Source organism: Dipteris shenzhenensis, chromosome 28, assembly GCF_047967505.1.
Source record: "Dipteris shenzhenensis isolate YYH24624 ecotype China chromosome 28, Dip_SZ_1.0, whole genome shotgun sequence".
Classification (NCBI taxonomy): domain Eukaryota; kingdom Viridiplantae; phylum Streptophyta; class Polypodiopsida; order Gleicheniales; family Dipteridaceae; genus Dipteris; species Dipteris shenzhenensis.
Window position 1 is genome coordinate 25936462 of NC_141623.1, and position 14657 is coordinate 25951118.

Below are 14657 nucleotides of genomic sequence, written 5' to 3' on the forward strand. Positions count from 1 at the left end.
ACTAAACTTGATGTCAAATCAATCAAGTGTGTTTTTATTGGATATGCTATAGAGTCAAAGGGATATTGACTCTATGATCTAGTCAAGTAGAAGCAGATTATATCCAGGGATGTTATTATTGACGAAGCTTCATCATACTTTGAGAGTCCACGACTACAGTTTCTACTCCACCTCAGCTAACAGTGCTAGTGATACATCAGATTTCTTTGCCTACAAAGTCAGATAGTATGCAATCCATAGTGATCACTCAGAGTAAAGGCAAAGAAAAGGTTCTTGACATAGTGGATACAACAACTATCACAGTCATCATTGAAAGTTCCACTTCCAATCTCAAAAGATTTGCTCATGATCGAAAGACACCTGAGAGGTGGACCTACAAGAGAAACTATGCATTCATGGCCAAAATGATGGAATTTGATGAGCCAACCTCCTTCAAAGGTGCTGTGCAAGTCCCTGAGTGGCAACATGCAATGGATGAAGAGTACAATGCTCTTCTCAAGAACTAGACTTGGATCTTGAAAGATCTTCCTGCATAGAAGAAGCCCATAGGATGCAAATGGGTTTAAAAAGTCAAACTCAATTCAGCTGGTGAGGTTGACAAATACAAGGCCAGGTTGGTAGCCCAAGGATATGCCCAAGAGTATGGTATAGATTATGAGGAGACCTTTGCACTAGGTGCAAAGATGACTATCATCAGGATAGCCATAGCTCTTGTGGCTCACTTTGATTGGCCCATCCACCGGATGGATGTGAAGGCTACCTTCGTCAATGATTTTTTGGATGAGGAAATCTATATGATACAGCCTTCAAGATATGCTATTATTGGGATGGAATAAAAGGTATGCAAGATCTAGAAATCACGTTATGATTTGAAATAAGCTCCTCATGCATGGAATGCAAGGATTCATTGTCAAATTTTGGCATCCAATTTTACAGCCATCAAATTCAGATCCATCTCTTTACCTCAAGAAGACTACAGAAGACCCTTCTTGTAGTGCTTTATGTTGACGACTTGATCATCACAACTCCAATGGACACCTCATCTTAGAAACAAAGAGTCAGCTCACCTCACAGTTTAACGTGAAGGATATGGGAGAACTCCATGATTTTCTTGGTATAGAAATATGGAGAGATGACACAGGGATTACACTTGCTCAAGGAAAGTACACTCAAAAGGTACTTAAGTAGTTTCACCTACAAAATCAAGCCGCTCCCTACTCCTATGGAATGCAATATCAAGTTGTCACCACTTGACACTTCTCTAGCTTTCGATCCTCTATAGTACAGACAACTCATTGGCAGCTTGATCTATGTGACTATCGCCAAGACATACATATTATATGTAGTTGCTGTGCTTAGCCAATTCATGCAAAATCCCAAGAATACTCACCTCCTTGTGCAGCAGCAAAGAGAGTACTTAGATACCTTCATGGTACATGGGATCATGGACTACATTATGCCATGTCATGTGACTTACACTTCCATGGATACACAAATGCTGATTGGGTAGGAAGTGTAAATGATAGAAGATCCACCAGTGGATACTACTTTAGTCTTTGCTCCACAACTTTGTCATGGCAAAGCAAGAAGCAACCAATAGTGGCATTGTCTTCCACCGAAGTAGAGTATAGAGGATCCACCAATGCAGCATGTGAAGCAATTTGGTTCAGAAGGCTTCTTTTGGAGATTGAGATTCTTTCTGGAGACCCTACTATGATCTATTTAGATAATATGAGCAGCATTCAATTGGCCAAAAACCCAATGTTTCATGCCAGAACAAAACACATTGAAGTGCATTATCACTTCATCGGTGAGAAAGCTCTTAGTGAAGAGATCGACTTGATACATTTTCTGACACAAGAACAGGTTGCAGCTATCTTCACCAAGCCACTTTCTCTAGGTGACTTTGCACACTTTTGACATCAACTTGATCTTCACCAATTGCAACTTAAGAGGGTGAAGTGAAGGTTGAGCTGTACATCTTTGTACATACTTTTTCTGGTGTGCTCTTTTTGCACTCTTGTGCATCTTTTCTGATCTTTATTTCTGTTGCATTATACAGAATTCAAAGAATCCAAAGATTGTGTTTTGCAAAGTACCCTCTTCTTATGCAGTGCAAATTAAGAGGGGGTGTTGAGAATGGTGTGTAAATTGCACCATAAGGGTTATGGGACAACTCTAACCCTAACACTGACCCTAAGGAGTCCATGTATATATTCCTATTTTCCATGGGGTACAAGTTAGTGTACAACTAGTAATCTTGTGTGCAGTACTCTCTCTCCCTCTCTCATTTTTGCTAACATCACACAACTATATTCATCAAAGATTCTTGGGTCATAGAATTACATTCAAGATTACCTCAATGACTCAAAGTGATTTGCTCCATCTAACCCACCTTTCTTTCTCATGATGCATATGTACAATGTCTTAGTGATGCTATGCTTTCCCTTTTTCTTTGATTGTTATGAGCATGACGCACGTGCACCATGTGCCAATGATGCTATCTTGTTCCCTTTTCTTTGGATCACTTATCAATGTGACTGTGTTACTCAAGCATGTAGTTCATCGAGCTAAAGTAGTTGCTATAACTAGTGTCATGCTACCTTGGTTTCATAAAGATTGTTCTTTGCCACCACTCATCACAATGAACTCATGTGGAACAATAGTTTCAAATTAAAAACCAGGTCAAAGAGTGTATGGAACATGATTAGCATCAATGTCTTTTGGTAAGCCCCTAAGTCATAATTAGTTTAAAGCCTTAATTGGTGTGATTTGCATTCATGCATCCTTTGAGTCCATACATGCATCCTTTTTTATCCCTTTGTTACATTGCACTTTGTACATGTCCATATTTTGTCCCTTGAGTCTTTTGAATGTCAACATTTATGCCCCCATTTACCATTGTCCTTGAGTCTTTTGAATGTCAGCATTTACCCCCCCATTACCATTGTCTTTGGTGCTCATCTTATCCATGAACATGCGATTGTGAAGTTGAATTTCATTAACATCCTTGTTGTTAGCCTTCTTTTGGTCTTGCACATGCAATGGTAGGCCACATCAATGCTTCCATGCTTCATGGTTGTTTGAGATTGCATTCTTCATGTGGTCTTCTTCAAGCCAACTACCTCGTTTGGTGCTTTTGATCTTTTGATTGATTCATAAAATCATGAATAAGTGTGGTGGTAAAATGAAACAAAGCTAGACTGGGGTGATCAAGTGGTCTGTCATTCCGTATATTTATGTATGCATATGCTATAAAGCATTTGATGCAATGCATACATGTGAAGGCTAAAGAGGTAAGAAGGTCTCTTCCTCTTTTGCTCTCTAGCTTGTGTGTAGACTTCTAGTTGTGGTACTAAAATATCTAACATCCTCCACCTATCCATGAAGAACCAAATAGTAAGATGGGATACATTGTCTTTCTATAAAAGATAAATCAAACCTCTATCAAGGCTTATGTCATAGTGGAGTGGCTCGAGTAGTGGCCTTGGAGGACATAGGTAATGATTTCAAATATTCTTGGGTGCACTGCAGTTTTTAATCTTCGTGGTGCACCTATGCACCCTTAGGTGCCCCATTAAGCACCTTGGATGTCGGGGTGCCAAAATTGGCGCCATTCATGGTGACGGCAATAGCTAGGTAGCCGTGTCCTACTGATAGACACATGCTGGTCTGGTGGCTTGCAAAGCGTGTGTAGAAAGAGTACACCACCTACGCCGCTAGTCAAAACGATCTGTTCAAAATGGACCCCCCAAAAATTGCATGAAGAGAACCTAGGATCTCATCAAGTGTGCTATTGATCCCGAAAGGAGGAAATAGGTCAGACATTCGGTAGTAGAGACCGATCACCTTGCATAGAAGATCCTAGCCAAGGTCTTGAGTTTGCGGTTATGGCCTCATCTCATTGACATTATCCATGACATGCAAACCGGATTTGTTCAGGAGCTCAACATTCTAGACAACATTTTCATGTTCTGGGAGGCACAAGTTGTGCTCTAGGTGGGACGTGTGCACCGACGCTTACAAGGCAATGGGTGAGATAAAATATAGCCTTACATTAACTATTCAATAGACAACACGTTACATTTTTGGACGAAATGGAGCAAGCTTTGCACAGAAATCTGATCAGTAGAGCAAAATCAATGAAGCAATCACTTTGCTAAGAACTCAATCACAATCAATCGTCATCGAACAAGAGCTTCATGCGTAGATCAATAGCGAAAAATTTCATCTGTGGATACAAACTATTATGGGTTGCATGAATTCACACGTCTTTCAAGCACATGCACCAACATTCTCGTATCTCATGTAAGATGTTAGGCTTGATTGCAACGTCGTCAAGAAATTCCCCACATGGGTTTTATGAAAGCCCTTGCTAGTGTAGCATCACAGATGATGGGTGATTTATAGCCAACTGTTCTTTGGACGACTTCTTGAAAGTATGAGAAGCATCATTTTTATAAAGGTTTTACCCTCTTTCAAATATTGTAATTGTAGACCGACGTATTTCTATCGACGATGCACATTACTTTGAGAACAATGTATTTGTCGTCGAAAATAGATCTAATTGACTGTGGGGGTTGTGGGTGCGCATGATTGTGATAAGGAACTCCTCGCATTGTCAAAATTTTGAACAAACGTTTCGATATTTCTATCGAAGAGAGGCGAGCAAGTTGTTGAGGTTTGTTGGAAAAATTACTTGACATTGTTTTAAGCATGTCATTGGTGTTGCACGTGTAGGTTTACCTTGAGATTTGTATTAGACCAAGTGACATAGGTATCAATCTTATGGAAAGATGGTGAAGACTTATATTAAGATGTCTTGCTCTTGTGAGCGTGGAATGGGATTAATAATGCTTGGTCAATTCCTTAGAGCATATCAAAAAGCCAATTGCTTCCATTGTGATCGATCTTAATTGGTCCAATCCTAAGCAAAGTACCACCCTTGTGCCTTGTGTGGCATGCTTGTCATAACATTATGCAACACCCTCTAATATGAGCGAGCAATCATGTAACATTGTATGGTCAACTTCATGCTTAAACACATAGGAAACGATAGCTTTAATATTCCCACACTTTGAGGATGGTAACGAGCTTTAAGCACTTTGCAATTCTCCCATGTTATTGCAAACACATGAAGTACACTTCTATGAAACCTTTTACATGAAATTTCATCTTTCTTTTAAGTGTGATAGTAAGTGATATTTGTACAGGGATAAAGGTATGGATTGAAAGATGACAAACATTTTGTCTATGTGGAGTGATAAAGGAGTTATTTGAAAGATGGCAAATTTGCTATATAACATAGCAATATTTTGTAAATCTTTGGACTCCCTTCTTTTCCAAATTTTGTGTTTTTCCCTTTGCTTAATTGTACCTTTAGGCCAAGCATTAAGAAATAGCAAATATGCAAACTATGAAATACAGAACATGAAAGATAGCGATTGTGTGAAAGTAAAACAACTCTTGTTTGTAGGGAAGGGAATAAGGAAAAACAAATGTGTAGAGAAATAAGATATGGTTCAATCTAAAGGGTGGAGAGAATTGATTGGTGGTAAGGGGCAAGGGGGAGGAGGAGGAGATTTGGTTGAAGGATGACGGAAGGAGAAAGGTCCGATCGACGGTGGAGTGAGATAGAATTTAAGCAAGTTTGAAAGATGAAGAAGAAGATTTAATGGTAATGAGTGAAAGAGAGGGACATGAGAAAGGGAGCCACAGAGAGAGAGAGAGAGAGAGAGAGAGAGAGAGAGAGAGAGAGAGAGAGAGAGGTTGGAAGTAAGGTGGTTGCTGAATGTTCATTTAAAGGGCAAAGGGAATGTATCGAGTATTTAAGAGCTCAAAGAAAGGAGGGAAGATGCTCTTTACGAGGGAAGATACAAGAAGAAAGTGAGGAAAAATTCAATAAGACATGTATAAGAGGAAACATCCCCGACACGATCTATCGAAAATGCTTGCCATAAAAGACCACCTGAAAAAGGAGACTACACATTTTGAGGGGAAAGGAAGGACGGAAGATCTGATAAGACATGTAGAAGAAGAATCATGCTCGCCATGCTCACATCAAGCTTCAGGAAATGATTGCCATAACAAACCTCCGAGAGAGAAGACTAAATGTTTTGAGGGGGAGGGCACAAATTTTTATTGGGATAAAGTAAACTCAGTTACCTTCCTTTTATCTTGGCATTGTATAAGCTTTACATCTTAGCATAGTTTATCTATTGACCAATTGAAAACCAAAGGAAAATAACTCTCTAAATCAGTTTTGATATTTTCTGAGAGCTCACCAAGGTATACAGACTATTTAAAGTTGATTTAATTATTATGATGCTTCTCGATACTTTGTGATTCTTGGTGCTCCATTTGGTCAAGCTAGTGACTGAGAATAGTTTGTTCTTTTCCTCATTCTTAGCCAACTGAGTACTCTTAAGCAAAGTACCCACATATCACTGCTAACTTTTAGTATAGGTTATAAGAAGGGCCAGCATCTATTGGAAAGCGTGATTTCGACTTTGCCTTTGTGTCTATTGGGAGGGCAAAATGTCTCCAAATCGCATGTGGAATTGTTTCGTGAGTCCTCACCTCACATATTTCTGCTACAAGTTCCCTTTTCAAGACTATTATTTCACACTACTCATGGCTTAGGTGTGCACTGCATGATTAAGAAGCAGAACCAGTTACAAAGTTGCAATCTAAGTTAATGTAACCAATTTATTTCACAGGGATATACTTTTTTATGAATACGAAAATTCGGTTAGATGCATGTCAAACATAGTGAAGCATTGTTTTAGACTGAAGCCACTGTAGATTGTTGCAACAAGTTTTGAACTCTCATAAAGAATTTGCTAGTAATACAATTGATATGGAACAAATATGGAATCTACTAAAGATGCTCAAAATGTACACATGAGGATCTGATAAAAAAAATGATGCGCCTATGCTCAAACACTAAATATCATCTATAACATCAAGGGCTTTAACCTTGTCAACATCAAAATTTATGACTGGAAGTAGGTGGACATGATTTATAACTGGTAGTGAGTCACTTTCAGTCGATGTACTGGAGGGAAGGCTATTGCTTTTTGTTAGGTACTCTGCATAGTTCTCACTCCTTGATATTTTATCAAACTCCTGACTTTTACTGATCCCAAGGGTGAATTTTCTATCATTTATGTGTTTTAGCACGTCTTCATCTTCAGGAGAGAATTCCTTGATGATCACATGCTGCATATTTTCAGAGCCAACAGGCTTCACTTCTCTCAGTGGAGATTTTTGGAGAAATGGAAAGCCTAGGGGTGGTTTGATACCTGGAGCATTGTTTCTAGACAAACAAACAAGATGGTGGAGCTGGACGATGAGTTGAAGAAGATATTCATCTGTGATTTTCCTAACTGCATGGTGCAGAGTTTGGATAAGGGCAAACTGTGTCTGTCCTGAAAGTCGTGTGTCTGCAGATGACCTGCATGTGGCTTATGTCAGCAATCACAACCCAACCGCATTGAATGTAACTTTATCTTTAGAGAGATTACAAAGAGCTCACCCAGCATTAGCCCATTCTCCGACCCATCCAAACCCATGATGTGCCCTGTAGCTCAACAGCAACAGATTAACAAGTAAGAAAAGTATCAGGGCAACTTTCTCCTGTTGGCTTCTTCTGCTTTACCCAGGTGCAAAATTAAAATTCATGTAGTAATAATCAAGATCCGCCTCAGCAACTCTGCCCACATTTGATCAAAGCTTTGACATTTGAACTCACTTGGTTGTGTTCGTTGCCATAGGCATAAGCCAAGCTAAGGTCTTCTCCATCTCATCTTTTATCTGTGGAAGAGCCTGCTGCACAAATGCAAACAGTAAGGACATGTCTGGAGTTTTCAGGTTTGACACAATTTAAGATCTGTTTAAAAAAAGAAGCCATAAGATTGTTATGCATGAAAATTCACATTCACAGGGGCAACACATACAAAAGATTTGTGGAGTGTTACAAAAAACAGTACTGCAAGACACAGATTGATGCCTCAAATGCTTTACCTCTTCATTCAGTTGAAAACTCAATTTATGATGCAAAGGTCCCTTGATTATTTCTGGCAAACTTTGATACAAGTTATCCCTTGTATTCATCGGCACGGGGCCTGGTCGTGCTACCTGTTGAGAGTTACATCAACAAATTACAGTTCTCCTTTTGTATCACAGGTCTTATTAATTCCAAAAAGATGGTCATACTTTAGAAGAAATAAAATCCACACTTTGGATGGTCATTCTTTACAACCACAGATCTGTGTTAACAGCATGTGATCTTCACATTCGTACTGGCATTGCCTCTCAAAGATATAATCAGAGGCTCAAGTTGATTACTGATGAAGCTAGGGACAAAAGACACGTGGCCTACTTTCTGCAGCATCCCTACATCAGCAAGATATCATTTCTAAATTGTCCTTGCAAAGAAAACTAAAATAATCTCAGTTTTTTGGGAACAAACAAAAATCCATAAAAGCCAACAGAGCAATGCACAACACAGCCTTAAGATTAGCCTATTTAGTTTCTCTCTCAAGAATCTGAGCTCCAAGCCATATCATAAGAATGAATGCTCTATGTGTATGTGTGTGTGTGCACGTATCTAAGGCGATTAATGCACTGACGCCTCAAAACCTTGTAGGCAGGCCTGATCACTGATTTCCATGCCCGAGAGGAAGAAAAATCTTTCCTAATTGTGTCACAAAACTTAAACGACTTATTGTGGGACTCTTTGACCATTGAAAAAGCCCTATTGTACTGCTGCTGAAGTATAACAAAGGTGCTGATAAGCCAAGTAACTCAGAAAATAACATATGATTCTTCAAACAAGATAAACTAATGCTGGATCCCATACCAACATCCATTACACATGAGATTTGCAAACTGCAAGCAACGTGGGGGCTTGCAAGCTAGTTCATTCCCAGTTTTAACGAAAAAGTGTTCAACCTCGCAACTTGTGCCATAACCTGGAAGAGCTCTCAAAGATCTAAAAATTCCAAGAGGGCAAGGGATCTGCTTTTGAGGTTGTAGCCCTCTAGGGGATCGTTTCTGGCTCAAAGAAGAAAGCTGCAAACATCCACCATGGGGCTAACAAGATTCATGCCTAGGAGTTGAAGGATGAGAGAGGATTAGGTCTTTTAGAGAGAGCATTCAGGCTTGATTATTTCCATCATATAGATGTGTCCAAAATTGTTGCACAAAACCGGTATATATTAGAAACTCTTTTTGGGTCCAAAGTCAAGACATCAAAAATAGTTCTGAAGCAGGAGCTGTTTGGGACTCCAGATGGTGGACAGTGATTCACTCGGCACTCACTTGAATCAGATGCAATCGTTGTTGAAGCAGCTGCAGGCACGTTGAGGATGACAATGCAAAAGCCATCTTGCTGACTAGCCTTCTACCAAGATACTCAGATCTAGCTACAATTCTGAAAATGAACTCTGACTCTCTCAACTTCCATGATGTAGTATTAATGCTAATGAGCAAAGAAAGAAGGATATAATCGGTGCGGCCTGGAAAAGAACCTGCATATACAATCAAGAATAAAGCGAAGAATGGAAATAAAAATATAGTCTGCAAATACTGTAGAAGAAAAGGGCATGTCAAGAAATTTTGCTACAAACATGCAAATGAGAAGGTTTGCGTCGTGGAAGAAGAACGTGGAGAAGATTTGGCTACACAGCTCAAACTGAGATGCTAGAGATTGATTTGGAAAAGGATGGTGACTATGCTTTTTGACTTTTCTGCTCTTGATGTAATAGTTCAATATTCAGTTTTGAAGTGGCATTTTGAAGCTTGAAGTTGGCGAAAGCTTTGTGTTTTCCTTTACTCGTGTGTGGAGGAACTGATGTCATTCTCCCCTTCCCGGTTTATTGGGAGATTGTTTGCTATGGTTGTAAACCTTCTAGGGGGAGTGATCCTCACCAAGGTCCAGGATGGGGACACTTGTCATTTTGCATGTTGGTTGCAAGGCCATTCATATAGGTGGTTTTTCGAAGGAGTCTTCCCTTTTCTTGTCTCAGAGTCGAAGAGGTCTCCTGGTGGCATCCTGCAGACGTTGATGTGTAGGAGGCGGTTTGCTGCTGGCAGAGTGAATCTCATAGGACGGTTCTTGCTGGCTGAGCGACTCTTACTATGGTGGCTTTCTTCTCCATAAAAGTGGCGACATGACAATTCGTGTTCTTGCAGTATTTGGGCTTGTGTAGCTCTGGTCTTGTGATCCAGCAGTCTTTAGTGGTGTCTTGAGTATTGGAACCTTTGAAGGTCTTTGTGGTCGTAAGCTATAATCTATTGTAAGCTGCAAAAAGCACATATGTGATGAGCAGTGAGTGTTTCTAAGCTTTTGAATAATTAAGTGTCTTTTAGTGTCGATTGGTTTCGAATTGTTCCATTCAAATCGTCATTTTATGTGAGTGAATGAACCCATAACTGAGAAAGAAAAGAAAGAAAGAAATTTTATTAGAGTCTTTGGAAGACCGATGGATCTATGAGACTGAAAGAAAACCTAATACAAATCACAGTAAGGGTGGAGCTACTGAAACGAGCATCATCACCCGTGCTGAATCCTAAGTTTGATCATACATAATCAAATACATCTGGATGTAACAATGAAAAGAAAAGAATGGTTTCTCTTTTTCCATCATACACTGCTCCTCTACTTGAGTAATGCATCACATCTACTCAGCAATAGCAATGGATCAAATTCCCGTCTTACTATGCACGTAATGGGACACATGTTTCTACCAAGAGCCCCTTCAAACACCCAAAATATGATGCTCAAAAATGCTCAAAACCTGCCACTATTCAGAACATTTTCTGAGTTCTCCCATTAAATTCCCAACCTGCAATTTCTTCCAAAATTAAATTCCCAACTAGCAATTTCCTGATTATATCCACAAAATTTGCACTTGCAGCTTTCCAATCAAACATCTACAATACGATCTCCCACCAAACTCCCATGGGACTATATTCTCCCATGAAACTTCCCCTATGGGAAAATCAAGGCAAAAGTCAACCTGTATTTGCAAAAAAAAAAGGGCCAAATTTCATAAGCATACCATCTCCATCGATTTTTAATCCAACTTTGTGAGCATCATCGATTTCCTTGTCTCCAATCACGTTGTCTGCTATCCTGCCCATTGCTTCATTTACTAACCACATGCCGCTTCTCCAAATCGCTTATTTAGGCTCTCACATCGCTTCTTCCAGCCCATCATCACGTTACCATTCTCACCACAGTTAGGCCACAATCATCTTCTATCATTTGCTATCTTCGACCGGCCACTTGTGCCTAGCATCTAGCATACATTTCTTCCTTCCAAGCTCCTAATTAACGATTCTTTCAATCTTTGTCATCCGCACTAGTCAAAATCGATTAGCTTAGTTTTGTGCTCTTGTCACAATTTATTTGGCCAGGTTTGTGTTCTCTAGTTGCTATCGCGAAGTTCTTGTGAAATATTGCAAAAATATTGCGTGGAAGTAGCAATCTCTGTTCTTTCTCTCCCTCTCTCAGTTTGTTTTGATTCCCAGAAGAAATCTGCTGCTGCTCCTCGTCAGGTGAAGCTATTAGATGCTGTTTTTCCCTGTTATCTATGAAATTCGAAATCTATCTTGGTGATTATCTGCTGCGAATCGAAGATCCACGCTGCATTTCTACCAGCAGTGATTCGTTTTTAGGGTTTCAAAGCTGAATACAAATTCGTTTTAGGGTTTTTGGTCCGGTTTCAGAACTTGACAAGATCCCCTAATGCACACACAAACATGCGTGCACACAACACATGCATGCACACACACACATACTTTTTTTATAGTGAAATCTTTTATCACACACACACACACCTTTTTTTTTTTGGGGTGAAATCTTATATTTCTGTGTGGGAAACCCCAAAAGAGGTAAAAACCCACCAATAAGTACAAAGGAAAAATTTACAAGTAAAGCCTCAGAGCAAAAGTCATGAGGCAGCCAAGTAAAAAGTTACATATCAAGCTGGAGGAGGATCAAACACAACATCCTCCAGCTTCAGATTATTGCTTTGTAAAAACTGATGCAGTGTAGAAACCACACCATCAATAAAAACAAGCTGTTTTTTGCCCTTGTGCTTCTTCTTAATATAGCCAAGCACCCGAAATTTCTGAATCACATGGTCCAAAAACCTGTTGTAACATGGGATGAAAAGAATCCGGTGAAAATGACACATTTGCATCCCGAACAGAAGAAGACTCTGGCACAAGCATCAGAGGCAAAGAAGCTAGCTTCACTCCGAGGATCAACTTGAGAAGGAGCATGTGCAACATCTTGTATGATCCCCTCTGCAAGGGGCACATCCATATCCTGAGGAGAAGAAGGCTAATGATGCTCAACAGGAGTCGGATCCTGAACTTCTTCAACAAGAGAAAGATTGGCCTGTGATTTTTCTACCTTCCTCCAGTAATGCTTCAGAGCAGTAAAAGAAGGCTTATCTAGTAAAGCCTTAGTAGAAACTGGAGGAGGAGGAGTAACCTTCATAGCTGAAGAAGGAGCAGGAGGAGTGGTCATGGAAGTAGAAGGGCAAGCACGTGCAGAATGACCAACCTGACGACACCGATAACAAGCTGTAGGAAAAGAAGCAAAATGCAGCCTGATGCGCATTGCATTGGATGAGCATTGTGGATGAGCAAATCCTAGATCAAGATCCAAAGTAGATGGCACGGGCTGCATCATATCCCATAAAATACAGAGCCTAACATCACGGGTAGCCTGTAAGAAATCCTGTCTCGGAACATGAAGAGGCCTGCCCAAAAAAGCTGCAAGAGTAGGAAGATGCTGAAGAAGAGGCACAGGCAGCGCTTTGAGGGTAATCCAAACCGGACAGTGGGTTAGAAGAGCGGCAGATGGATCAAATAAGGGATCCCAGGGCATCACATAAGCAAAAAAGCCAGCTCTAGGAACACCAGCACGACTGACAAGGCGCTCTACCACCTCAGTCGAAGAGCAGTGGGCATAGTAAAATCCTTTGCCCAGAAAGACAAAGGAAGAAATACAATCCAGATCCACTGCAACATCAGCCTATGACCCTGCCCATAAAACAGAGGTAGACTCCAAATTGCTGAGCTTGTCGAAGACTGGAGACCAAAAGGACAGAATCCAAGGAACAAACAAGCGGGGAACCCGATGAAGGAACTTCTGTGACAGAGGTAGAGCACAATTGGCGAAGAAGATCCAACTGGAGGGAAGAAGAAGGGCCATCGGAAACATCCAGCTTTGCCGATTTAATCGAAGGCGAGGCAAACAAACCACCATGCTTCTGTCGAAGAAAAACATGAGTAGGAGGAGCACAAGCAGAAGGAGGCACTGAGGCAGAGAAAACAAAAGAAGCAGGTGTCGAAGCAGCAGGAAAGGAGGAGGAAGATGAGACTGGAGCGAAAGCCACCGAGGGCTCCAACACAGATACAGAAGGAGGCTGCGCAGATGACCGTACAGGCTGTACGGATGGCCGTACGGTAGGCACAGAAGGAAAAAGTGACGGAGTAGACGACTGCAGAGAAGGCTGTACGGAAGGCTGTATGGGGATGTGCAAGGAGCACGGGAGCTGTATGGAAAACTGTACCGGGGGCTATACGAGGGGCTGCAGGGTGCATGAAACCTGTACGAAAGGCCGTACAGCTGCCGTCGGGGGCTATACAAGGGGCTGCAGGGTGCACGAAACCTGTACAGAAGGCCGTACAGCTGATGGTAGTTGTACGGAAGGCAAGGTAGGCAACAGGGACGTCGAGGGTGACTGCACGTACGAAAGCGAGGAGGAAGGCGAGGCTGGCAGGGTAGAGGAGGAGGTCTCCATCGCTCCAGTCCACCTCGGCACACATACACGCGCGCACGCACACACTTTTTTTTGGGTAATATCCAGTGCAGTATATTTATATGTCTGAGGTGAGAAGCATTCAAACATCCAGAAGAGTTTCCCGAATCTGATAGAGGGAAACCGGAGCCGTAGCAAATGAGAGACTTGAGTGATCAGTATTCGAGAGTGCGGGCAAGACCATAACAAATGGGGAACTCTCTCATGGTGATGAGAGTAACGGGGGCAGGAAGAGGAAGCAATACGACGTGCTTCCAATTTCACCCCAATGGAAAAAGCTCCCACTATACATCTCCAAAGGAAGAGCCTCTGTTTCAATGGCAATTTAGCATTCCAAATTTTCATGAGTTTTGATTGCCACCAAGATAAAGGCCTATCCAAATTCCAAAGAGTGTTGGCATGCTTATCAATCCATGGCGGTGGAAGAAGAAATCTGTAGACCATCGAAGATGTCAAATTATGCAGAGAAAGTGAACAGGTAGCAGGAGACGAGGAAATAAGATTCCAGTCCAGTAATCTATCCTGAACAAACACAACGGAGGAACAGGAACAAATGGCTGCAACATAGTTGTAAGTATTCTCCAAATGGGCCTATGATGCAGACCCAAGGGGAATGTCCTGCAAGCTTGTGGAAATGAGAGTACATAACCATGTTGATCCACCACATCTCCGACAAATCTTAAGCCCAATTTCATAAGATTATATGCTTTAATTGGTGCCTGTAAAGCAAGAGGCGATTCAAACACCTTGCTCCAATGGATGCTTTCAAAACGAAGAGAGTTACCATGATGGGAGGAAGCACCTGACCATTTA

At 41.1% G+C, this 14657-nt stretch overlaps 1 protein-coding gene across 1 annotated transcript in view; it reads right to left on the reverse strand.

Annotated features, from left to right (window-relative positions):
* Positions 1–6847: 6847 nt before the first annotated feature.
* The window catches only part of LOC147883381 (protein PSK SIMULATOR 1-like), a 132110-nt gene continuing 124300 nt past the window's right edge, over positions 6848–14657 (reverse strand). The window contains exons 9-12 of the mRNA XM_087399613.1: positions 8026–8139; positions 7754–7827; positions 7538–7582; positions 6848–7456 (exon numbers count right to left, since the gene is read on the reverse strand). Coding sequence (XP_087255739.1) covers positions 6946–7456; positions 7538–7582; positions 7754–7827; positions 8026–8139 — 744 coding nt within the window. The 3' untranslated portion in view covers positions 6848–6945. The remainder of the gene's footprint in view (positions 7457–7537; positions 7583–7753; positions 7828–8025; positions 8140–14657) is intronic.